This window comes from Salmo trutta, chromosome 21 (assembly GCF_901001165.1).
Source record: "Salmo trutta chromosome 21, fSalTru1.1, whole genome shotgun sequence".
Classification (NCBI taxonomy): domain Eukaryota; kingdom Metazoa; phylum Chordata; class Actinopteri; order Salmoniformes; family Salmonidae; genus Salmo; species Salmo trutta.
This window is the reverse complement of record NC_042977.1, coordinates 51,737,048-51,763,281: the sequence shown is the minus strand read 5'-3', so window position 1 is coordinate 51,763,281 and position 26,234 is coordinate 51,737,048. Positions and strand designations below refer to the sequence as shown.

The 26,234-nt window shown below is 45.2% G+C and overlaps 2 protein-coding genes across 3 annotated transcripts in view; both read right to left on the bottom strand.

Annotated features, from left to right (window-relative positions):
* Window positions 1–26,104, bottom strand: part of LOC115157683 (chemokine XC receptor 1) — a 37,838-nt gene extending 11,734 nt beyond the window's left edge. For both annotated transcript variants that reach the window (XM_029706129.1, XM_029706130.1), the window contains exons 1-2: window positions 25,680–26,104; window positions 25,521–25,580 (exon numbers count right to left, since the gene is read on the bottom strand). The gene's annotated coding sequence lies outside the window, so the exon portion shown is untranslated. The remainder of the gene's footprint in view (window positions 1–25,520; window positions 25,581–25,679) is intronic.
* Window positions 8,723–23,143, bottom strand: LOC115157684 (zinc finger protein 79-like). The gene is made up of 3 exons (XM_029706131.1): window positions 23,125–23,143; window positions 21,155–21,371; window positions 8,723–9,801 (listed from the first exon to the last, which is right to left on the bottom strand). Exon 3 carries the CDS (start codon window positions 9,665–9,667, stop codon window positions 8,816–8,818), a length of 852 nt encoding a protein of 283 aa, XP_029561991.1. The 5' UTR covers window positions 9,668–9,801; window positions 21,155–21,371; window positions 23,125–23,143; the 3' UTR covers window positions 8,723–8,815.
* Window positions 26,105–26,234: the final 130 nt, after the last annotated feature.

Sequence of the window (26,234 nt, the reverse complement as noted above, 5' to 3'; positions counted from 1 at the left end):
CCGGGAACCTCTGGCAGGACACTGTTGACCATTCATCTCCCTATGAGCCAGGACGCAGCCTGGGATCCTCTGGCAGGACACTGTTGACCATCATCTCCCTATGAGCCAGGACGCAGCCTGGGATCCTCTGGCAGGACACTGTTGACCGACCATTCATCTCCCTATGAGCCAGGACGCAGCCCGGGATCCTCTGGCAGGACACTGTTGACCATTCATCTCCCTATGAGCCAGGACGCAGCCTGGGATCCTCTGGCAGGACACTGTTGACCATTCATCTCCCTATGAGCCAGGACGCAGCCTGAGATCCTCTGGCAGGACACTGTTGACCGACCATTCATCTCCCTATGAGCCAGGACGCAGCCTGAGATCCTCTGGCAGGACACTGTTGACCGACCATTCATCTCCCTATGAGCCAGGACGCAGCCTGGGATCCTCTGGCAGGACACTGTTGACCATTCCAGAGTCTATGTTGATATAGAAAGGAGGCTGGGTATTTGCCATTAGGACCCCTAGACTTTGGAATGTTCTTCCAGAGGAGATCAGGCTTGCCGATTCAGAGCCTCTTTACATCCCTGCTGAGCATGGCTTTAATGTATGATTTCAATGTATGATTTCAATTAGCTATCTTTTTTTCAATTTCTCCTTCCACTTGTTTTTGTTTTCATTGTTATTAGTTTTATTTTATTATTTTATTATTTTACTTGCATTGAAAAGTGCGACACAAATAAAGTTATTATTTTACGATTGCGTTTTGATAATGATAATATTCATTATTATATTATTCTGTCTGCCTTTAGTTGTGTTGTTTTTATTCTCTCCTTCAAATGTTTTCATCAAATCCTCTACTATCTGATGTCATCGGTCTGTCCAGAGAGGAAGAGGTGAAGGGAGAGGGAAGTCGGTCCCTCTCCATGTTCGGGCGGCGTTCGGCGGTCGACGGCACCGGCCTTCTAGCAATCGCGATTCCCTTTTCATTTTCCATTTGTTTTGTCCTTGTCTTACACACTTGGTTTCAATTCCCCAATTACTTGTTAATTATTTAACCCTCTGTTCCCCCATGTTTGTTTGTGAGTAATATGGTCCGTTATTGTGGGCTCGCATTATTGCGTTGTATTTGTTTGTATTTTGAGTAAATAAGGTTTTTTACTCATATCTGCTGTCCTGCGCCTGACTCCCACACTTTATTACAGAGAGGGTTTATTCTGTCCAGAGAGAGGGTTTACTCTGTCCAGAGAGAGGGTTTACTCTGTCCAGAGAGAAGTGAAGGGAGAGGGTTTACTCTGTCCAGAGAGAGGTGAAGGGAGAGTGTTTACTCTGTCCAGAGAGAGGTGAAGGGAGAGGGTTAACTCTGTCCAGAGAGAGGTGAAGGGAGAGGGTTAACTCTGTCCAGAGAGAGGTGAAGGGAGAGGGTTTACTCTGTCCAGAGAGAGGTGAAGGGAGAGGGTTTACTCTGTCCAGAGAGAGGTGAAGGGAGAGGGTTTACTCTGTCCAGAGAGAGTGGAAGGGAGAGGGTTTACTCTGCTATGTGAGGATTATCTGATCAAATTAAATGAAATTTTATTAGTCACATGCGCAGAATACAACATGTGTAGACCTTACAGTGAAATGCTTACTTACGAGCCCCTAACCATAAAATACAAATAAAAAATAAGAAATAAAAGTCATTAAATTGAAGCAGTAAAATAACAATAGTGAGACTATTTACAGGGGGGGTACCGGTACAGAGTCAATGAGCGGGAGCACCAGTTAGTCGAGGTAGTATGTACATGAAGGCAGAGTTATTAAAGTGGCTATGAATAGATGATAACAGAGTAGCAGCAGTGGTGTAAAGAGGGGGGGCAATGCAAATAGTCTGGGTAGCCATTTGATTAGATGTTCAGGAGTCTTATGGCTTGGGGGTAGAAGCTGTTTAGAAGCATCTTGGACCTAGACTTGGCGCTCCGATACCGCTTGCCATGCGGTAGCAGAGAGAACAGTCTATGACTGGGGTGGCTGGAGTCTTTGACAATTTTTAGGGCCTTCCTCTGACACCACCTGGTATAGAGGTCCTGGATGGCAGGAAGCTTGGCCCTAGTGATGTACTGGGCCGTTCGCACTACCCTCTGTAGCGCCTTGCGGTCAGAGGCCGAGCAGTTGCCATACCAGGCCATGATGCAACCAGTCAGGATGGTCTTGATGGTGCAGCTGTAGAACCTTTTGAGGATCTGAGGACCCATACCAAATCTTTTCAGTCTCCTGAGTAGGCTGAAAAGATTTGGTATGGGTCCTCAGATCCTCAAAAGGTTCTACAGCTGCACCATCAAGACCATCCTGACTGGTTGCATCACTGCCTGGTGCGCATGAGCACTTCCTATTAGGTGTCGTAACATAACACTACCCTGCTGCTGCTCTCTGTTTATAGTCTATGCATGGTCACATTGTGTCACGGCTTCCACCGAAGTCGTTTCCTCTCTTTGTTCGGGCGGCGTTCGGCGGTCAGCGTCACCGGTCTTCTAGCCATCGTCGATCCACTTTTCATTTTCCATTTGTTTTGTCTTGTTCTCCTACACAGCTGGTTTCCATTTCCTTCATTAAGTGTTGTGTATTTAACCCTCTGTTCCCCCCATGTCTTTGTGTGGGATTGTTTGTTGTAAGTGCTTGTGCACTTGTTTACTGTTGCGCATCGGGTTTTTTGTACCCATTTTCTGTTGTATTTTTATGCCGTTGGGTTTTTGGATTAAACTGCTCCGGTTATTATCTCGTTCTGCTCTCCTGTGTCTGACTTCCCTGCCAGTTACGCATCCCTTTACACACTGGGAATGTGATGAAAGAAATAAAAGCTAATAATAAATTATTCTCTTTACTATTACTCCTGACATTTCACATTCTTAAAATAAAGTGGTGATCCTAACTGACCTAAGACCGGGAATTTTTACTGGGATTAAATGTCAGGGATTGTGAAAAACTGAGTTTAAATGTATTTGGCTAAGGTGTATGTAAACTTCTGACTTCAACTGTACATATTACCTCAATTACCTCGACTAACTTGTGCCCCCGCACATTGACTCTGTACCGGTACCCCCCTGTATATAGCCTCCACATTGACTCTGTACCGTAACCCCCTGTATATAGTCTCCACATTGACTCTGTACCGGTACCCCCTGTATATAGCCTCCACATTGACTCTGTACCGGTACCCCCTGTATATAGCCTCCACATTGACTCTGTACCGGTACCCCCTGTATATAGCCTCCACATTGACTCTGTACCGTAACCCCCTGTACATAGTCTCCACATTGACTCTGTACCGGTACCCCCTGTATATAGTCTCACTATTGTTATTTTACTGCTGCTCTTTAATTATTTGTAACTTTTAGTTAAAAAAATGTACTATTTTTTACTTAACACTTATTTTTCTTAAAACTTCTTAAAGTATCGTTGGTTAAGGACTTGTAAGTCAGCATTTCACTGTAAGGTCTACCTACACCTGTTGTATTCGGCGCATGTGACAATTTGATTTGATTTCTTGGGCCAGGGGCTGTGGAGTACAAGATGTTTTTACTAAACAACCCTAAACTGCCTGATCTCCACAGCACAACTATCACAGCGGCGATGAGGTGATTCTTCTTAAACTGCTTGAAGAGAAGGATGAAACTCAATACCAGGACGTAAATCGGCAGGTTTTGTTTCACCAGTAGAAGAAGGTTATGCTCAGCACTGCTATCAGGCACAGCGTTCGGGAGCTGCCAAGCAGCAGGCCTATTGGAGTCCACAACAGCGATACTGCCCTCTGGTGGTTAAAGTAAGAACTGTCATTGAAAATAGGCATCTCAGTGGAGAAATATAGTTTTTTTTTAAAGGAATACAATGGAAGTGGAAACTGAACAATTAACTGTGAAAATGACAGCCATTGGTCGAGTACCAGAGTTTGAGGCTACAAAAGAGGATTCTGATTCCTGTTTTGAGCGTTGGCTGGCTGCAAATGAAATCAAAGTTGAAAAGAAAGCAGATGTATTTCTCAGTGTTTTGGGTCTGAGTATGGATGAGTTGACCTATGCAGAACGGACTGAAACTCTCTCAAGGCATTTCAAGCCAATTCTCATTGCAGAACGTTTTCTTGACGACGCTCTCTGAGACAAGTTTGTATGTGGTCTCACAGGTGAAACATATCACAGAGTGGCATTGACTAAACTACAGTAGAATAGAATAAGTAAAGCAGTATGTAAACATTATTAAAGTGGCCAGTGATTCCATGTCTATGTATATGGGGCAGCAACCTCTAAGGTGCAGGGTTGAGTAACCGGGTGGTAGCCGGCTAGTGATGGCTATTTAAGAGTCTGATGGCCTTGAGATAGAAGCTGTTTTTCAGTCTCTCGGTCCCAGCTTTGATGCACCTGTACTGACCTCGCCTTCTGGATGATAGCGGGGTGAACAGGCAGTGGCTCGGGTGGTTGTTGTCCTTGATGATCTTTTTGGCCTTCTTGTGACATCGGGTGGTGTAGGTGTCCTGGAGGGCAGGTAGTTTGCCCCCGGTGATGCATTGTTCAGACCTCACTACCCTCTGGAGAGCCTTACGGTTAAGGGCGGTGCAATTGCCGTACCAGGCGGTGATACAGCCCGACAGGAGGCTCTCAATTCTGAATCTGTAAAAGTTTGTGAGGTTTTTAGGTGACAAGACACATTTCTTCAGCCTCCTGAGGTGTTGTGGTTTCTTCACCACGCTGTCTATGTGTGTGGACCATTTCAGTTTGTCAGTGATGTGTACGCCTACGAACTCAAAACTTTCCACCTTCTCCACTACTGTCCCACCGATGTGGATAGGGGGGTGCTCCCTCTGCTGTTTCCTGAAGTCCACGATCATCTCCTTTGTTTTGTTGAAGTTGAGTGAGAGGTTGTTTTCCTGACACCACACTCCCAGGGCCCTCACCTCCTCCCTGTAGGCCGTCTCGTCATTGTTGGTAATCAGGCCTACCACTGTTGTGTCGTCTGCAAACTTGATGATTGAGTTGGAGGCGTGCATGGCCACGCAGTCGTGGGTGAACAGGGAGTACAGGAGAGGACTGAGAACGCACCCTTGTGGGGCCCCAGTGTTGAGGATCAGCGAAGTAGAGGTGTTGTTTCCTACCTTCACCACCTGGGGGCGGCCCGTCAGGAAGTCCAGGACCCAGTTACACATGGCGGGGTCGAGACTCAGGGTCTCAAGCTTAATGGTGAGCTTGGAGGGTAGTATGGTGTTAAATGCTGAGCTGTAGTCAATGAACAGCCTTCTTACATAGGTATTCCTCTTGTGCAGATGGGATGGGGGCGGTAGTCATTTAGCTCAGTTACCTTAGCTTTCTTGGGAACAGGAACAATGGTGGCCATCTTGAAGCATGTGGGAACAGCAGACTGGGATAGAGAGAGATTGAATATGTCCGTAAACACACCAGCTGACTGGTCTGCGCATGCTCCCGAGGACGCGGCTAGGGATGCCGTCTGGGCCGGCAGCCTTGCAAGGATTAACATTTTTAAATGTCTTATCTCGGCCATAGAGAAGGAGAGCCCACAGTCCTTCGTACTGGCTGCGTCGGTGGCACTGTGTTATCCTTAAAGCAGGCAAAGATTGTGTTTAGCTTGTCCGGAAGCAAGACATCAGTGTCTGTGACGTGGCTGGTTTTCCTTTCGTAGTCTGTGATTGTCTGTAGACCCTGCCACATACGTCTGGTGTCTGAGCCGTTGAATTGCGACTCCACTTTGTCTCTGTACTGACGTTTTCCCTGTTTGATTGCCCCACATCAATCTGCAGAGAGTAATGGGAGAAACTCCCCCAATACAGGTGTGCCAAGCTTGTAGCATCATACCTAAAACTCAAGGTTGTAATCACTGCCAAAGGTGCTTCAAAAGTACTGAGTAAAGGCGCTGAATAATTATGTAGATGTAATATTTCCATTTTTTATTATTAATACATTTGTAAAAATGTCAAAAATAATTTTTGCTTTGTCATTATGGGGTACTGTGTGTAGATTAATCCATGTTAGAATAAGGCTGTAAAGTAACAAAATGTGGAAACCATCAAGGGGTCTGAATACTTTCCGAATGCACTGCACTTCATTATTAGAAGCCTCTGGCGTCACATCATTATTAGAAGCCTCTGGCATCACATCATTATTAGAAGCCTCTGGCATCACATCATTATTAGAAGCCTCTGGCAACACATCATTGTTAGAAGCCTCTGGCATCACATCATTATTAGAAGCCTCTGGCATCACAACATTATTAGAAGCCTCTGGCATCACATCATTATTAGAAGCCTCTGGCATCACATCATTATTAGAAGCCTCTGGCATCACATCATTATTAGAAGCCTCTGGCATCACATCATTATTAGAAGCCTCTGGCATCACATCATTATTAGAAGCCTCTGGCATCACATCATTATTAGAAGCCTCTGGCATCACATCATTATTAGAAGCCTCTGGCAACACATCATTGTTAGAAGCCTCTGGCATCACATCATTATTAGAAGCCTCTGGCATCACATCATTATTAGAAGCCTCTGGCATTACATCCTTATTAGAAGCCTCTGGCATCACATCATTATTAGAAGCCTCTTGCAACACATTATTAGAAGCCTCTAGTATTTGAAATACTATTAAACTCAATGTATTATATTATCTCATTTTAAATCCATGTTTTAAACAAAAGGTTGAGAGTAGAACAACTGACTTGACTAATGTTTGATGAAAGCATTTACACCTTCAACACAGGCATTTACACCTTCAACACAGGCATTTACACCTTCAACACACACAGTCATTTACACCTTCAACACAGTCATTTACACCTTCAACACACACACAGGCATTTACACCTTCAACACAGGCATTTACACCTTCAACACACAGTCATTTACACCTTCAACACACACAGTCATTTACACCTTCAACACACACAGGCATTTACACCTTCAACACACACAGTCATTTACACCTTCAACACACACAGGCATTTACACCTTCAACACACACAGGCATTTACACCTTCAACACAGGCATTTACACCTTCAACACACACACAGTCATTTACACCTTCAACACACACACAAGCATTTACACCTTCAACACACAGTCATTTACACCTTCAACACACAGTCATTTACACCTTCAACACACACACAGTCATTTACACCTTCAACACACACAGGCATTTACACCTTCAACACAGTCATTTACACCTTCAACACACACACAGTCATTTACACCTTCAACACACAGTCATTTACACCTTCAACACACAGTCATTTACACCTTCAACACACAGTCATTTACACCTTCAACACACACACAGTCATTTACACCTTCAACACACACAGGCATTTACACCTTCAACACAGTCATTTACACCTTCAACACACACACAGTCATTTACACCTTCAACACACAGTCATTTACACGTTCAGCACACAGTCATTTACACCTTCAAAACACACACAGTCATTTACACCTTCAACACAGTCATTTACACGTTCAGCACACAGTCATTTACACGTTCAACACACACAGCCATTTACACCTTCAACACACAGTCATTTACACGTTCAACACACAGTCATTTACACCTTCAACACACACAGTCATTTACACCTTCAACACACACAGTCGTGCTGTTATCAACTAGACTGCCATGAAAAGTTCAACATTCACTGGGAGGGAAAACACAAAAGTGTGTAACTGTTGTGTTTAGCTGTAGCCGTCATCCATCCACCCATCCACCCACCCACCCATCATCAGCTCATCTTCAGGCCTTGTCCGTCCGTCCGTCCGTCCGTCCACCCACCACCCATCCACCCATCATCAGCTCATCTTCAGGCCTTGTCCGTCCGTCCGTCCACCCACCACCCATCCACCCATCATCAGCTCATCTTCAGGCCTTGTCCGTCCGTCCGTCCGTCCACCCACCCATCATCAGGCCTTGTCCGTCCACCCATCCACCCATCATCAGGCCTTGTCCGTGCACCCACCCACCCATCCATCCATCATCAGCTCATCTTCAGGCCTTGTCCGTCCACCCACCCACCACCCATCCACCCATCCATCATCAGCTCATCTTCAGGCCTTGTCCGTCCGTCCGTCCACCCACCCACCACCCATCCACCCATCATCAGGCCTTGTCCGTCCACCCACCCACCCACCCACCCATCCATCCATCATCAGCTCATCTTCAGGCCTTGTCCGTCCGTCCACCCACCCATCCATCCACCCATCATCAGGCCTTGTCCGTCCACCCACCACCCATCCACCCATCATCAGGCCTTGTCCGTCCACCCATCCACCCATCATCAGGCCTTGTCCGTCCACCCACCCACCCATCCATCCATCCATCATCAGCTCATCTTCAGGCCTTGTCCGTCCGTCCGTCCACCCACCCACCCACCCACCCATCCATCCACCCATCATCAGGCCTTGTCCGTCCACCCACCCACCCACCCATCCATCCATCATCAGCTCATCTTCAGGCCTTGTCCGTCCGTCCGTCCACCCACCTACCTACCCACCCATCCATCCATCCATCATCAGCTCATCTTCAGGCCTTGTCCGTCCGTCCGTCCACCCACCCACCCACCCACCCATCATCAGGCCTTGTCCGTCCGTCCGTCCGTCCGTCCACCCACCCATCATCATCAGGCCTTGTCCATCCGTCCGTCCGCCCACCCACCCATCCACCCACCCATCCATCCACATGATGTATTGCAGGATATTTGACAGAATAATAACACCAATGGTTTTATGCAGCAGTGAGATACAAGCAAAAACAGTGTAAAAAATGGACACAGTCTGGAATTATGCAATCAAACCAATCACTCAAGGTCACTCATTAATTCAGGATGTACAGGTTGTTCTGGTACAGTTTCTTCATCAAAGACGTTAGGTGGATCATCTATCGGTCTAATGTGCTGATCTGGACTGATGCTAGGGGTTAACTGATCTTCAGGTGTGTCCACAGCTAGGTGGATGCGTCTATGCCTGTCCAGATGCCCTTGTTGAATAAAGCTCTTCCAACAGAGGGAGCAATGATAGGGTCTTTCCCCTGTGTGAGTCCTCTGATGAGCCTGGAGGTGAGCCAGCTGGGAGAAGCCTCTCCCACAGTCAGAGCAGCAGTGAGGTTTTTCTCCTGTGTGCGTCTGGCTGTGCTTTTTCAGAGCCCCAGAGTTTATAAACGATTTACCGCAGGCCGAGACAGCGCAGATGTAGGGTCTCTCTCCTGAGTGAATCCTCTGGTGGTCCTTCAGAGCTCCTGGGTGGGAGAAGGTCTTCAGACACTCTGAGCAGTGGTACGGCCTCTCTCCTGTGTGAGTACGCATGTGTTGGGTCAGCTGGCCTGAGTTGGAGAATCTCCTTCCACAGTCAGAGGAGGAGCAGGGGTAAGGCTTCTCTCCTGTGTGAGTCCTGTGGTGTGTCTGTAGGTGTTCTAACTTGGAGAAACTCTTGCCACACTCTGTGAAAGTGCAGTGGAATGGCTTCTCTCCTGTGTGTGTTCTCTGGTGCTTGGCCAGGCCTCCTGGCTGACTGAAGCTCTTGCCGCAGACCAGACAGTGGTACGGTCTCTCTCCTGTATGGATCACCTGATGACTCCTCAGGTTGCCAGAGTGACTGAAGCTCCGCCCACACTCAGAGCAGTGGTACGGCCTCTCTCCTGTGTGAGTACGCATGTGTCTCCGCAGGGTTGATGAGTTGTAGAAATACTTCCCACAGGCTAAGCAAGGGTAGTTGGTTTCAGTGGTGTGACCCTGCTTATTCTTCTGGGGTGATTCTGAAGGGTCTATAGCCTGGTCTATACAGCCACCTGCAGGACAGGAGGGGAACAGCATTACTTTAAAAAAAAAAATCATAGTGCTGTATTCAAACGTAGGATATTTTATTCATTTTAAACTTTACATAATTTCATCTATTGTTTTTTTTGTATAAACAATTCATCTTTAAAACACAAAACAACAACCAATATACAGTACCAGTCAAAAGTGAAGACATCATGAACTAACACATACGGAATCATGTAGTAACCAAAATAAGTGTTAAACAAATCAAAATATATTTTATATTTGAGATTCTTCAAAGTAGCCACCCTTTGCCTTGATGACAGCTTTGAAAGTTTCTTCAAGTGGAGTTGCAAAAACCATCAAGCGCTATGATGAAACTGGCTCTCATGAGGACCGCCACAGGAAAGGAAGACCCAGAGTTACCTCTGCTGCAGAGGATAAGTTCATTAGAGATACCAACCTCAGAAATTGCAGCCCAAATAAATTCTTCAGAGAGTTCAAGTAACAGACACATCTCAACATCAACTGTTCAGAGGAGACTGCGTGAATCAGGCCTTCATGGTTGAATTGCTGCAAATAAACCACTACTAAAAGGACACCAATAGGAAGAAGAGACTTGCTTAGGCCAAGAAACACAAGCAATGGACATTAGACCAGTGGAAATCTGTCCTTTGGTCTGATGAGTCCAAATTTGAGATTTTTGGTTCCAACCGCCCTGTCTCTGAGACTCAGAGTAGGTGAACAGATGATCTCCGCATGTGTGGTTCCCACCGTGAAGCATGGAGGAGGCGGTGTGATGGTGCTTTGCTGGTGACACGGTCTTTGATTTATTTAGAATTCAAGGGACTCTTAACCAGCATGACTACCACAGCATTCTGCAGCGATACGCCATCCCATCTGGTTTGTGCTTAGTGGGACTATCATTTGTTTTCAACAGGACAATGACCCAACACACCTCCAGGCTGTGTAAGGGCTATTTGACCAAGGAGAGTGATGGAGTGCTGCATCAGATGACCTGGCCTCCACAATCACCCGACCTCAACCCAATTGACATGGTTTGGGATGAGTTGGACCGCAGAGTGAAGGAAAAGCAGCCAACAAGTGCTCAGCATATGTGGGAACTCCTTCAAGACTGTTGGAAAAACATTCCTCATGAAGCTGGTTGAGAGAATGCCAAGAGTGTGCAAAGCTGTCGTCAAGGCAAAGGGTGTCTACTTTGAAGAATCTCAAATATAACATATTTTAATTTGTTTGACACTTTTTTGGTTATTTCATGATTCCATATGTGTTATTTCATAGTTCTGATGTCTTCACTATTATTCTACAATGTAGAAAATAGTAAAAATAAAAGAAAAACTCTTGAATGAGTATGTGTGTCAACTTTTGACTGGTGCTGTATTAAACAAGAAAACACTAATAAAAAACACAAATCCAAAGGGAGAAAACAGACACTGCAGATCCATAGAGATGTTTTCCTGATAAATGATCTGCGATTTCATGATATTCTGTTATGTGCTTGTAAGGAAACACAGGAATGGTTCTCATCTCTTCTTGGAGTCTGTACTGTTTTCCTCCGGCCTCTTTGCCAACATGATTTCATACAATGTTGTTTTTTTATCAATGTATTAATCCATTCCGTCAACAAGGGGTAGGCCGTCATTATAAAGGGGATCCAAGGCCGTCTCCCATGCACTACAAGGCTTTGTCCCATAGGGGGTGCACAACCGGGCTTTCCCACAATGCATCTAGGAGGGTTCCCCTTCACATCATCCTATGGAACCTTACAGGAGGGAAATAAAATCAATGAAAAACGTTTAATTGTATACCTTTCTATCGGCTTCTCTGACAATATCTGTGATAATATACAATCATATCCTCTTATTGGGCGATTTGGACCAAAACCCATTTCACAATAAATTGACTGAATTATCACAATAATGATAAATTGAACAATATGTTTTTAAAATTAATAAACAACCAGTTACTTTCATTTTATTTGACCTTTTAAAATCCTACATCTTTGAATGTTATTTGCCCTGTTATTAGCAGACTTAGGCCTGTTTCATTTCAAACCTTTCTTCTAGTATAGGCTACTATCGTTGTTATCGATATCTGTAAAATGTCCTCGATAAAAATGGTCGCTTTGGACAGTGTCGATATTTCCGGTTTATCAGCTCTACTTCTTACGTCACATTGTCCCTCTGCCACAATTCAGGTTCACATGATTAACCTTTAAACAGCATTGTAACATACAACGGCTGATTGTACAAAGCTTGGGAATGAAAATACACCTTCTACAACCTTGTTGCCTTTTGACATAATGGCGCCACCTAGTGTTGACAGCTTTTAGTTAGCAATATATCATTATCACACACTTTATACAAAAATACCTTATTCTTGTTCAGGTCTCCCAGAGTAGGAATCCTTCATTTCCCCCACATTATAGCAGTGTACCATACAAAAGCATATCTTTGTCTGTGTGGAGACTCTTTGATCCTTGTATGCACTGACAACCACAGCGCTCAGGAATGGTCTAGAAATTGATTAATTCCCTGAATATCTGTATCATTAGCTCTTTTTTTGGGGATATGAATATGTAACGGTCCAAAATGAGCTGTTAAACCCCGTTTAAATTTAAACCATCTCTCCTTAACTTCCTCCTGTGTTCACCTGTTCTGGATCGCTGGAGAGGCCATGTTGTACAGTTTCACATCTGGAAGTCCTTTTCTTTAGGGGCACGTGTTTTCTGCATACCGATGTCTTTTCCCTCCCATACGCTCTTTAATAATACCTTTACACTGATTAAACATTGATGGAATGCAAAATCGGTAGAATCATTGAAATATAATTAAAATTAGGAACAACCATTTTAATTGAATTAATTTCCCCCCATAAACAAAGATTGTCATTGATAGAGCTTGTAGTCCTAAAACCTGGAAATAAGTTACCTCTGGTTCATTCAGCCAATTAATGGGGTTCATTCAGCCATCCCCATGGGAAAGGAATGGGGTTCATTCAGCCATCCCCATGGGGAATTAATGGGGTTCATTCAGCCATCCCCATGGGGAATTAATGGGGTTCATTCAGCCATCCCCATGGGGAATTAATGGGGTTCATTCAGCCATCCCCATGGGGAATTAATGGGGTTCATTCAGCCATCCCCATGGGGAATTAATGGGGTTCATTCAGCCACCCCCATGGGGAATTAATGGGGTTCATTCAGCCATCCCCATGGGGAATTAATGGGGAATTAATGGGGTTCATTCAGCCATCCCCATGGGGAATTAATGGGGTTCATTCAGCCATCCCCATGGGGAATTAATGGGGTTCATTCAGCCACCCCCATGGGGAATTAATGGGGTTCATTCAGCCACCCCCATGGGGAATTAATGGGGTTCATTCAGCCACCCCCATGGGGAATTAATGGGGTTCATTCAGCCACCCCCATGGGGAATTAATGGGGTTCATTCAGCCACCCCCATGGGGAATTAATGGGGTTCATTCAGCCATCCCCATGGGGAATTAATGGGGTTCATTCAGCCACCCCCATGGGGAATTAATGGGGTTCATTCAGCCACCCCCATGGGGAATTAATGGGGTTCATTCAGCCATCCCCATGGGGAATTAATGGGGTTCATTCAGCCATCCCCATGGGGAATTAATGGGGTTCATTCAGCCATCCCCATGGGGAATTAATGGGGTTCATTCAGCCACCCCCATGGGGAATTAATGGGGTTCATTCAGCCACCCCCATGGGGAATTAATGGGGTTCATTCAGCCACCCCCATGGGGAATTAATGGGGTTCATTCAGCCACCCCCATGGGGAATTAATGGGGTTCATTCAGCCATCCCCATGGGGAATTAATGGGGTTCATTCAGCCACCCCCATGGGGAATTAATGGGGTTCATTCAGCCACCCCCATGGGGAATTAATGGGGTTCATTCAGCCATCCCCATGGGGAATTAATGGGGTTCATTCAGCCATCCCCATGGGGAATTAATGGGGTTCATTCAGCCATCCCCATGGGGAATTAATGGGGTTCATTCAGCCACCCCCATGGGGAATTAATGGGGTTCATTCAGCCACCCCCATGGGGAATTAATGGGGAATTAATGGGGTTCTGGAATAAAGGCTGAAAATAAGGTACTGGGTAAACACAGGCTTAGGAGATCTCTCCATGTTCTATGAGATAATATCAGTCAGGTAACATTACCTGTATGTTCTATAATACCAGTCAGGTAACATTACCTGTATGTTCTATAATACCAGTCAGGTAACATTACCTTTATGAATTATGAAGCCTTTGTGATTTACAGTGCATTCGGACCCCTTGACTTTTTCCACGTTGTTACGTTACAGCCTTATTCTAAAATGGATTAAATAAACATCAATCTACATAATGCCAAAGCGAAAACATTTTCTCATTTATTCAAAATAAAAAACAGATGCCTTATTTACATAAGTATTCAGACCCTTTGCTATGAGACTAAATCGAGTTCAGGTGCATCCTGTTTCCATTGATCATCCTTGAGATGTTTCTACAACTTGATTGGAGTCCACCTCAAATTCAAATCAAATTTTATCAGTCACACACACATGGTTAGCAGATGTTAATGTAGCGAAATGCTTGTGCTTCTTGTTCCAACCATGCAGTAATATCTAACAAGTAATCTAACAATTCCACAATAACTACCTTATACACACACACACATACATCTAAAGGGATGGAATAAGAATATATACAGGTGAAGTCGGAAGTTTACATACAACTTAACCAAATACATTTAAAAACTCAGTTTTTCACAATTCCTAACATTTAATCCTAGTAAAAATTCCCTATCTTAGGTCAGTCAGGATCACCACTTTATTTTAAGAATGTGAAATGTCAGAATAATAGTAGATAGAATGATTTAGTTCAGCTTTTATTTCTTTCATCACATTCCCAGTGGGTCAGACGTTTACATAAACTCAAATAGTATTTGGTAGCATTGCCTTTAAATTGTTTAACTTGGGTCAAACGTTTTGGGTAGCCTTCCACAAGCTTCCCACAATAAGTTGGGTGAATTTTGGCCCATTCCTCCTGACAGAGCTGGTGTAACTGAGTCAGGTTTGTAGGCCTCCTTGCTCGCACACACTTTTTCAGTTCTGCCCACAAATGTTCTATAGGATGGAGGTCAGGGCTTTGTGATGGCCACTCCAATACCTTGACTTTGTTGTCCTTAAGCCATATTGCCCCAACTTTGGAATTATGCTTGGGGTCATTGTCTATTTGGAGGACCCATTTGCGACCAAGCTTTAACTTCCTGACTGATGTCTTGAGATGTTGCTTCAATATATCCACATACATTTTCCTGCCTCATGATGCCATCTATTTTGTGAAGTGCGCCAGTCCCTCCTGCAGCAAAGCACCCCCACAACATGATGCTGCCACCCCCGTGCTTCACAGTTGGAATGGTGTTCTTTGACTTGCAAGCGTCCCCTTTTTTCCTCCAAACATAACAATGGTCATTATGGCCAAACAGTTCTATTTTTGTTTCATCAGACCAGAGGACATTTCTCCAAAGTTGCAAACCGTAGTCTGACTTTTTTATGGTGGTTTTGGAGCAGTGGCTTCTTCCTTGCTGAGCGGCCTTTCAGGTTATGTCGATATGGGACTCGTTTACTGTGGATATAGATACTTTTGTACCTGTTTCCTCCAGCATCTTCACAAGGTCCTTTGCTGTTGTTCTGGGATTGATTTGCACTTTTCGCACCAAAGTACGTTCATCTCTAGGAGACAGAACGTGTCTCCTTCCTGAGTGGTATGACGGCTGAGTGGTCCCATGGTGTTTATACTTGCGTACTATTGTTTGTACAGATGAACGTGGTACCTTCAGGCGTTTGGAAATTGCTCCCAAGGATGAACCAGACTTGTGGAGGTCTACAATTCTTTTTCTGAGGTCTTGGCTGATTTCTTTAGATTTTCCCATGATGTCAAGCAAAGAAGCACAGAGTTTGAAGGTAGGCCTTGAAATACATCCACAGGTACACCTTCAATTGACTCAAATTATGTCAATTAGCCTATCAGAAGCTTCTAAAGCCATGACATAATTTTCTGGAATTTTCCAAGCTGTTTAGTTTAAAGACACACAACTTAGTGCATGTAAACTTCTGACCCACTGCAATTATGATACAGTGAATTATAAGTGAAATAATCTGTCTGTAAACAATTGCTGGAAAAATGACTTGTGTCATGCACAAAGTAGATGTCCTAACCGACTTGCCAAAACTATAGTTTGTTAACAAGAAATTTGTGGACTGGTTGAAAAACGAGTTTTAATGACTACAACCTCCAATGTAAACTTCCGACTTCAACTGTACATATAAATATTTGGATCAGCGATGATCTAGCAGCATAGGCAAGATGCAATAGATTTATTCATTATTAAAGTGACTGGTGATCCATTCATTAAAGTGGCCAATGATTTCGAGTCTGTATGTAGGCAGCAGCCTCTCTGTGTTAGTGATGGCTGTTTAACAGTTTAATTACTGAGGATGATAGCAGACAATGTTGCCACTCCTATTTGCCATATTTTCAATTTAAGTCTACTAGAGAGCGTGTGCCCTCAGGCCTGGAGGGAAGCTAAAGTCATTCCGCTACCCAAGAATAGTAAAGCCCCCTTTACTGGCTCAAATAGCCGACCAATCAGCCTGTTACCAACCCTTAGTAAACTTCTGGGGAAAAAATGGTGTTTGACCAGATACAATGCTATTTTACAGTAAACAAATTGACAACAGACTTTCAGCACGCTTATAGGGAAGGACATTCAACAAGCACAGCACTTACACAAATGACTGATGATTGGCTGAGAGAAATTGATGATAAAAGATTGTTGGGGCTGTTTCGTTAGACTTCAGTGCGGCTTTTGACATTATTGATCATAGTCTGCTGCTTGAAAAACGTATGTGTTATGGCTTTACACCCCCTGCTATAATGGCTTTACACCCCCTGCTATAATGTGGATAAAGAGTTACCTGTCTAACAGAACACAGAGGGTGTTCTTTAATGGAAGCCTCTCCAACATAATCCAGGTAGAATCAGGCATTCCCCAGGGTAGCTGTCTAGGTCCCTTACTTTTTTCGATCTTTACTAACGACATGCCACAGGCTTTGAGTAAAGCCATAGTGTCTATATATGTGGACGACTCAACACTATACACACCAGCTACTACAGCGACTGAAATGCCTGCAACACTTAAGAAAGAGATGCAGTTAGTTTCAGAGTGGGTGGCAAGGAATAAGTTAGTCCTAAATATTTCAAAAATTGGGAGAAGTCTGTCCATAATAAAGCACTGCTCTGCCTTCTTAACAACACTATCAACAAGGAAGGTCCTACAGGCCCTAGTTTCTACCTTCTTAACAACACTATCAACAAGGCAGGTCCTACAGGCCCTAGTTTCTACCTTCTTTACAGCACTATCAACAAGGCAGGTCCTGACTTCATCCCTACTGTATTTATGAGAGGTATTGACATGTTGAATGCACCGAGTTGTCTGTTTAAACTACTGGCACACAGCTCAGACACCCATACATACCCCACAAGACATGCCACCAGAGGTCTCTTCACAGTCCCCAAGTCCAGAACAGACTATGGGAGGTGCACAGTACTACATAGAGCCATGACTACATGGAACTCTATTCCATATCAAGTAACTGATGACAGCAGTAGAATTAGATTTAAAAAAACAACACCTTATGGAACAGCGGAGACTGTGAAGCAACACAAACATGCCCACGAACGATAGCATACGCAATACACACACACACATGGATTTGGTACTGTATATATGTGGTAGTGGTGGAGTAGGGGCCTGAGGGCACACAGTCTGAATGTATTGTAATGTTTTTAAAATTGTATATACTGCCTTCATTTTGCTGGACCCCAGGAAGAGTAGCTGCTGCCTTGGCAGGAACTAATGGGGATCCATAATAAACCCCAGGAAGAGTAGCTGCTGCCTTGATAGGAACTAATGGGGATCCATAATAAACCCCAGGAAGAGTAGCTGCTGCCTCGGCAGGAACTAATGGGGATCCATAATAAACCCCAGGAAGAGTAGCTGCTGTCTCGGCAGGAACTAATGGGGATCCATAATAAACCCCAGGAAGAGTAGCTGCTTCCTTGACAGGAACTAATGGGGATCCATAATAAACCCCAGGAAGAGTAGCTGCTGCCTTGGCAGGAACTAATGGGGATCCATAATAAACCCCAGGAAGAGTAGCTGCTGCCTTGGCAGGAACTAATGGGGATCCATAATAAACCCCAGGAAGAGTAGCTGCTGCCTTGGCAGGAACTAAATGGGGATCCATAATAAACCCCAGGAAGAGTAGCTGCTGCCTTGGCAGGAACTAATGGGGATCCATAATAAACCCCAGGAAGAGTAGCTGCTGCCTCGGCAGGAACTAATGGGGATCCATAATAACAACAAATGGCCTTGAGATAGACTGAAAAACAGCTTCTCTCTATCCCAGCTTTGATGCACCTGTACTGACCTCGCCTTCTGGATGATAGCGGGGTGAACAGGCAGTGGCTCGGGTGGTTGTTGTCCTTGATGATCTTTTTGGCCTTCCTGTGACATCAGGTGCTGTAGGTGTCCTGGAGGGCAGGTAGTTTGCCCCCGGTGATGCATTGTTCAGACCTCACTAACCTCTGGAGAGGTTGTGAGCGGAGCAATTGCCGTACAGCCTGACAGGATGCTCTCAAATTGTGCATCTGTAAAAGTTTGAGGGTTTTGGTGACATACCACATTTCTTCAGCCTCCTGAGGTTTAAGAGGCGCTGCTGCGCCTTCTTCACCACGCTGTCTGTGTGGGTGGACCATTTCAGTTTGTCCGTAAAACTATCCACCTTCTCCATTTCTGTCCCATCGATGTGGATAGGAGAGTGCTCCCTCTGCTGTTTCCTGAAGTCCACGATCATCTCCTTTGTTTTGTTGACATTGAGTGTGAGGTTATTTTCCTGACACCACACTCCGAGTGCCCTCACCTCCTCCCTGTAGGCTGTCTTGTCATTGTTGGTTATCAAGCCTACTAGTGTTGTGTCGTCTGCAAACTTGATGATTGAGTTGGAGGCGTGCATGGCCACGCAGTCGTGGGTGAACAGGGAGTACAGGAGAGGGATGAGAACGCACCCTTGTTGGGCCCCAGTGTTGAGGATCAGCGAAGTAGAGGTGTTGTTTCCTACCTTCACCACCTGGGGGCGGCCCGTCAGGAAGTCCAGGACCCAGTTACACATGGCGGGGTCGAGACTCAGGGTCTCAAGCTTAATGGTGAGCTTGGAGGGTACTATGGTGTTGAATGCTGAGCTGTAGTCAATGAACAGCCTTCTTACATAGGTATTCCTCTTGTCCAGATGGGTTAGGGCAGTGTGCAGTGTGATGGTGATTGCGTCGTCTGTGGATCTATTGGGGCGGTAAGCAAATTGGAGTGGGTCTAGGGTGTCAGGTAGGGTGGAGGTGATATGGTCCTTGACTAGTCTCTCAAAGCACTTCATGATGACAGAAGTGAGTGCTACGGGGCGGTGGTCATTTAGTCCAGTTATCTTAGCTTTCACCTGTGGTAAATTCAGTTGATCGGACATGATTTGGAAAAGCAGACACATGTCAATATAAAGTCCCACAGTTGACAGTGCATGTCAGAGCAGAAACCAAACCATGAAGTGAAAGGAATTGTCCGGAGAACCACCAAGACTCTTCCTAGAGCTGGCCAGACACTCCTAATGTCCCCCCTCATCATGTACACTGTTCCCCAGACACTCCTAATGTCCCCCCTCATCATGTACACTGTTCCCCAGACACTCCTAATGTCCCCTCTCTCCTCTCCATGTACACTGTTCCCCAGACACTCCTAATGTCCCCTCTCCATGTCCACTGTTCCCCAGACACTCCTAATGTCCCCCCTCATCATGTACACTGTTCCCCAGACACTCCTAATGTCCCCTCTCCTCCTCTCCATGTCCACTGTTCCCCAGACACTCCTAATGTCCTCTCTCCATGTACACTGTTCCCCAGACACTCCTAATGTCCCCTCTCCATGTACACTGTTCCCCAGACACTCCTAATGTCCTCTCTCCATGTCCACTGTTCCCAAGACACTCCTAATGTCCCCCCTCTCCATGTACACTGTTCCCCAGACACTCCTAATGTCCTCTCTCCATGTCCACTGTTCCCCAGACACTCCTAATGTCCCCCCTCTCCATGTACACTGTTCCCCAGACACTCCTAATGTCTCTCCTCTCCATGTCCACTGTTCCCCAGACACTCCTAATGTCCCTCCTCTCCATGTCCACTGTTCCCCAGACACTCCTAATGTCCCTCCTCTCCTCCTCCACTCATATAGCTGATCTCATGGATGAACTCTCACCAAACCTAATATTTGTAACTACACTGATATTTCTCTTCCATAAACACTTGTTTACATGTCTGTTCTCAGCAGACACTGTTGTACTTTCAGAAGCAAGAATAAAGGTTTATTAGCGGGCCGTTCTTTTGGCATTTCATCTCAATACTAGGCGTTTCAATCCATTTGGACATGAATTTCTGACATCGTAGAGAAGGTGTGTCACAGACCTTCTACTGATGGTGTAGTTCAATCTCAATTACTGAACACTGAGACGTCACAGAAATCAGGTTTCAATTTATTAACAAGATTAAAACTCGACATTTTAGTACAAAGTACTTTCGTTCACAGTGCATCCATTAAGGAGTGTGTGAGAGCAGTCCAAACAAAGGCCTGTTCTGATTGGCTGGCCTTGGGTCGAGTTGTCCTCTTCTAACCATGGCTTCTTGCCATGGCAACGTCCGGGGGGGTTTGGCGGGTTGTCAGTGATGAATTAGAATGCTGACTGAGGCAGGCCTAATCGCCCAACATCAGCGCACGACCTCACTAATGCTCTTGTGGCTGAATGGAAGCAAATCCCTGCAACAATGTACCAACATCTAGTGGAAAGCCTTCCCTGAAGAGAGGAGGCTGTTATAGCAGCAATGTTCCAACATCTAGTGGAAAGTCTTCCCTGAAGAGAGGAGGCTGTTATAGCAGCAATGTTCCAACATCTAGTGGAAAGCCTTCCCAGAAGAGAGGAGGCTGTTATAGCAGCAATGTTCCAACATCTAGTGGAAAGCCTTCCCAGAAGAGTGGAGGCTATTATAGCAGCAAAGGGGGGACCAACTCCATATTAATGACTTCCCAGAAGAGTGGAGGCTGTTATAGCAGCAATGTACCAACATCTAGTGGAAAGCCTTCCCAGAAGAGAGGAGGCTGTTATGGCAGCAAAGGGGGGACCAACTCCATATTAATGCCCATCATTTTGGAATGAGATGTTCAACGAGCAGGTGTCCACATACCTTACTGTTGGTCATGTAGTGAATCTTACGTTTGGCTAATGAGCTTCATCTGTGGAAGACAGGTAGTTGTGGAGGGTCACCCGTCCATACGAGGGTACCCCTGAAAAGGCTAAGGACGACCAAGAACCCTCGTCGAAGCCATAATGCCGAATGCATTCTTTGACTGCGAGAACAAGAGGGGTGATGGTTCAAGGTACGCCCAGGTTTATTGAGACACCTGTGAATGAGAGGATATATGGCAGATACATACATGTCTGAGATAGATTTTAAAAAAAAGAAATTGTCAAAAATATATACAGGGAACACTAAAAAAACACATCCTAGATCTGAATGAATGAAATAATCTTATTAAATACTTTTTTCTATACATAGTTGAATGTGCTGACAACAAAATCCCACAAAAATAATCAATGGAAATCCAATTTATCAACCCATGGAGGTCTGGATTTGGAGTCACACTCAAAATTAAAGTGGAAAATCACACTACAGGCTGATCCAACTTTGATGTAATGTCCTTAAAACAAGTCAAAATGAGGCTCAGTAGTGTGTGTGGCCTCCATGTGCCTGTATGACCTCCCTACAACGCCTGGGCATGCTCCTGATGAGGTGGCAGATGGTCTCCTGAGGGATCTCCTCCCAGACCTGGACTAAAGCATCCGCCAACTCCTGGACAGTCTGTGGTGCAACGTGGCGTTGGTGGATGGAGCGAGACATGATGTCCCAGATGTGCTCAATTGGATTCAGGTCTGGGGAACGGGCGGGCCAGTCCATAGCATCAATGCCTTCCTCTTGCAGGAACTGCTGACACACTCCAGCCACATGAGGTCTAGCATTGTCTTGCATTAGGAGGAACCCAGGGCCAACCGCACGAGCATATGGTCTCACAAGGGGTCTGAGGATCTCATCTCGGTACCTAATGGCAGTCAGGCTACCTCTGGCGAGCACATGGAGGGCTGTGCGGCCCCCCAAAGAAATGCCACCCTACACCATGACTGACCCACCGCCAAACCGGTCATGCTGGAGGATGTTGCAGGCAGCAGAACGTTCTCCACGGCGTCTCCAGACTCTGTCACGTCTGTCACGTGCTCAGTGTGAACCTGCTTTCATCTGTGAAGAGCACAGGGCACCAGTGGCGAATTTGCCAATCTTGGTGTTCTCTGGCAAATGCCAAACGTCCTGCACGGTGTTGGGCTGTAAGCACAACCCCCACCTGTGGACGTCGGGCCCTCATACCACCCTCATGGAGTCTGTTTCTGACCGTTTGAGCAGACACATGCACATTTGTGGCTTGCTGGAGGTCATTTTGCAGGGCTCTGGCAGTGCTCCTCCTGCTCCTCCTTGCACAAAGGCGGAGATAGCGGTCCTGCTGCTGGGTTGTTGCCCTCCTACGGCCTCCTCCACGTCTCCTGATGTACTGGCCTGTCTCCTGGTAGCGCCTCCATGCTCTGGACACTACGCTGACAGACACAGCAAACCTTCTTGCCACAGCTCGCATTGATGTGCCATCCTGGATGAGCTGCACTACCTGAGCCACTTGTGTGGGTTGTAGACTGTCTCATACTACCACTAGAGTGAAAGCACCGCCAGCATTCAAAAGTGACCAAAACATCAGCCAGGAAGCATAGGAACTGAGAAGTGGTCTGTGGTCACCACCTGCAGAACCACTCCTTTATTGGGGGTGTCTTGCTAATTGCCTATAATTTCCACCTGTTGTCTATTCCATTTGCACAACAGCATGTGAAATTTATTATCAATCAGTGTTGCTTCCTAAGTGGACAGTTTGATTTCACAGAAGTGTGATTGACTTGGAGTTACATTGTGTTGTTTAAGTGTTCCCTTTATTTTTTTGAGCAGTGTATATTTTTTAAATATCATACAATTTTCCAGAAACCATATTCCAAAAGCCTTAATAAAATGGCATTTCTCATAGAGGAAATTAGATTGATTGCAACATTCTATTATCAACATACCTGGATGAGGGCGCACGAGGTTCTCATATGGAGGGAAAACTACATCTCCCAGGAAAACACAAGGAATAGTCATTATGGCAGGACAGCTGGCGGTGGTAAATCAAGGGTCTTCTGCAGCAGTTTAGAACCCAAAAGAACTATTGAATCACTCCACCATTGCTCTCTCGGCCTTACGCCCACCATGATGCACCTGTAACGGGCATCTTGTCTGTCTCCGTATCTATTATGTTGCTGCTACGTACAGAAAATCTAGTAGATCCCTATTAAATCAAACTTTATTTGTCACATGCGCCGAATACAATAAGTGTAGACTTTACCGTGAAATGCTTATTTACAAGCCCTTAACCAACACTGCAATTCAAGAAGAGTTAAGAAAATATTTACCAAGTAGACTCAAATAAAAAGTAACACAATAAGAATAATGAGACTATATGCAGGGTGTTACGGTACAGAGTCAATGTGGAGGCTATATACAGGGTATTACGGTACAGAGTCAATGTGGAGGCTATATACAGGGTGTTACGGTACAGAGTCAATGTGGAGGCTATATACAGGGGGTACCGGTACCGAGTCAATGTGGAGGCTATATACAGGGGGTACCGGTTCAGAGTCAATGTGGAGGCTATATACAGGGGGTACCGGTACAGAGTCAATGTGGAGGCTATATACAGGGGGCACCGGTACAGAGTCAATGTGGAGGCTATATACAGGGGGCACCGGTACAGAGTCAATGTGGAGGCTATATACAGGGTGTTATGGTACAGAGTCAATGTGGAGGCTATATACAGGGGGCACCGGTACAGAGTCAATGTGGAGGCTATATACAGGGGGCACCGGTACAGAGTCAATGTGGAGGCTATATACAGGGGGCACCGGTACAGAGTCAATGTGGAGGCTATATACAGGGGGCACCGGTACAGAGTCAATGTGTGGGGGTACAGCTTAGTCGAGGTAATTTGTACATGTCGGTGGGGGTGAAGTGACTATGCATAGATAATAAACAGCGAGTAGCAGCAGTGTACAAACAAAGGGGGGGTTTAGTGTAAATAGTCCGGTGGCGGTTTTATTAATTGTTCAGCATTCTTATGGCTTGGGGGTAGAAGCTGTTAAGGAGCCTTTTGGTCCTAGACTTGTCACTCTGGTACCGCTTTTCCTCTTGGCCATGTTCTGTTATAATCTCCACCCGGCACAGCCAGAAGGGGACTGGCCACCCCTCATAGCCTGGTTCCTCTCTACCCAGTACAGCCAGAAGAGGACTGGCCACCCCTCATAGCCTGGTTCCTCTCTACCCGGCACAGCCAGAAGAGGACTGGCCACCCCCTCATAGCCTGGTTCCTCTCTACCCAGTACAGCCAGAAGAGGACTGGCCACCCCTCATAGCCTGGTTCCTCTCTAGGTTTCTTCCTAGGTTTTGGCCTTTCTAGGGAGTTTTTCCTAGCCACCGTGCTTCTACACCTGCATTGCTTGCCGTTTGGGGTTTTAGGCTGGGTTTCTGTACAGGACTTTGAGATATCAGCTGATGTTAGAAGGGCTTTATAAATACATTTGATTGATTGATTGATTGATTGATTGATTGATAGATTGATAGTAGATCCCCATTATGCGTGTTGCAAGTATATCAAATCTAGTAGATCCTGGGCAATTCGCACAACTTCCGTTATCTCGCCAGTCAAGTGTCTCTCTGTGTACACTATTATATCACAGATAGAACAATGAGACGGATATTTCACCGGTCACTGGCCGGCAGTGGGAGAAGACAAATTAGAATGATTTTGGCCTACGTTCTCCACATTTTCTCATCAATTAAACACTTGATGTCAATGCAGTTCTGTTCCCAAAACTAGAATATGTTATGAACAGAGTGAACTACGTTTTGTAGACTTTACCTTTTGAAAAAAGTTTTAAAAAATAGCGTCTCTTAGGAGGAGTGCAAAAGAGAATTGAGTTGTAGCACACAATAGGCGTTCCCTAATGGAAATATGCAGATTCGTGCCAGAACACGCCAATAGGATCTCTCTGGCTCGTCCTTGGCTCTGCCCACAATGACTCAATTGTCCCCGTTGGAAACGACAGGCTGTGGCCCATCTTCTTTCAGTTAAAAAAATCTTTGTTTATATTCCCCAGCGCGTTTCTTCCTTGTTTGGTTGTTGTCACTTCCTTGTTTGGCCGTAGATGTGTATTACCAGCTCACCGCCCTCTACTGTCCCTGGGTAATACTGCCGCTTTACCCCTTATTTATTTATTTTGTTTTTCAAGTGAACATCATTTTAGGGACCATACGAGTACACTCGTCTGGTTCGCCTTGCCGCCAGCCGAACTGAAGCCGAAACCGGCTTTAGAGCCTCCAAAAATACGCCATAACTATTTTATTTCTCTCTATTATCACTCAGACTTACCGTGTTCTCCTAGGTGACACGGTACCTCTTCTTGTTCCTCTTTCACACCCCAGGACAGCACTATTTTAAAACAGAATAAAAACACATAGGCTATAACAACAAACAAATAAAATATCACAAAAACATACAGTTTAGTTACATGGATCCATCATAACTTACTTGGTTCAGTTCTATAATCCACTACTTCTCCCTCTTCATCCTTCACCACAACGTTGATCCCGAGTACCGGATCAGAGTCCACTGGGTTGACTGATACCATCTCGCTAGTTCGGTGCTTTTTACCGTGTACGGTGCTAAGCTAACTAGCTAACTGTCAACGGTTAGTTTATGTAGCAGACAAACTGTACGGATTTCACAGTCCCGTGTAGAACGAAAACCAATGGGGGTATACCTAAATCAGAGTTTCTACAAACAGCTAGCTACTTGAAAGACTAGTTACTTTGTTATGTTGTTGCTAAAAAAAAAAAAAAAACTTTCCTCTTTTCTTACCGGACCGAATTTATAGACACACCCTAAGCGCAATGCATTGTGGTAAATGTAGTTTTTGAATGTTGGTGCGTACCAACTGAGAAAGTACATTTAAAAATCGTAAAAACATAAACTAGCTTTTCACTGCTAACTAAAACGAATAGGTCTTTACAGTTTCATATAGTGGTCACTATATCTTTATATAGTTTAATAGTTCCTCCACGCATGATATAACTTATACAAAGT

What these genes read in the sequence shown, in the direction of transcription:
- LOC115157684 (XM_029706131.1), bottom strand. Translation starts at nt 9,667, where the DNA reads ATGCGTACTCACACAGGAGAGAGGCCGTACCACTGCTCTGAGTGTGGG.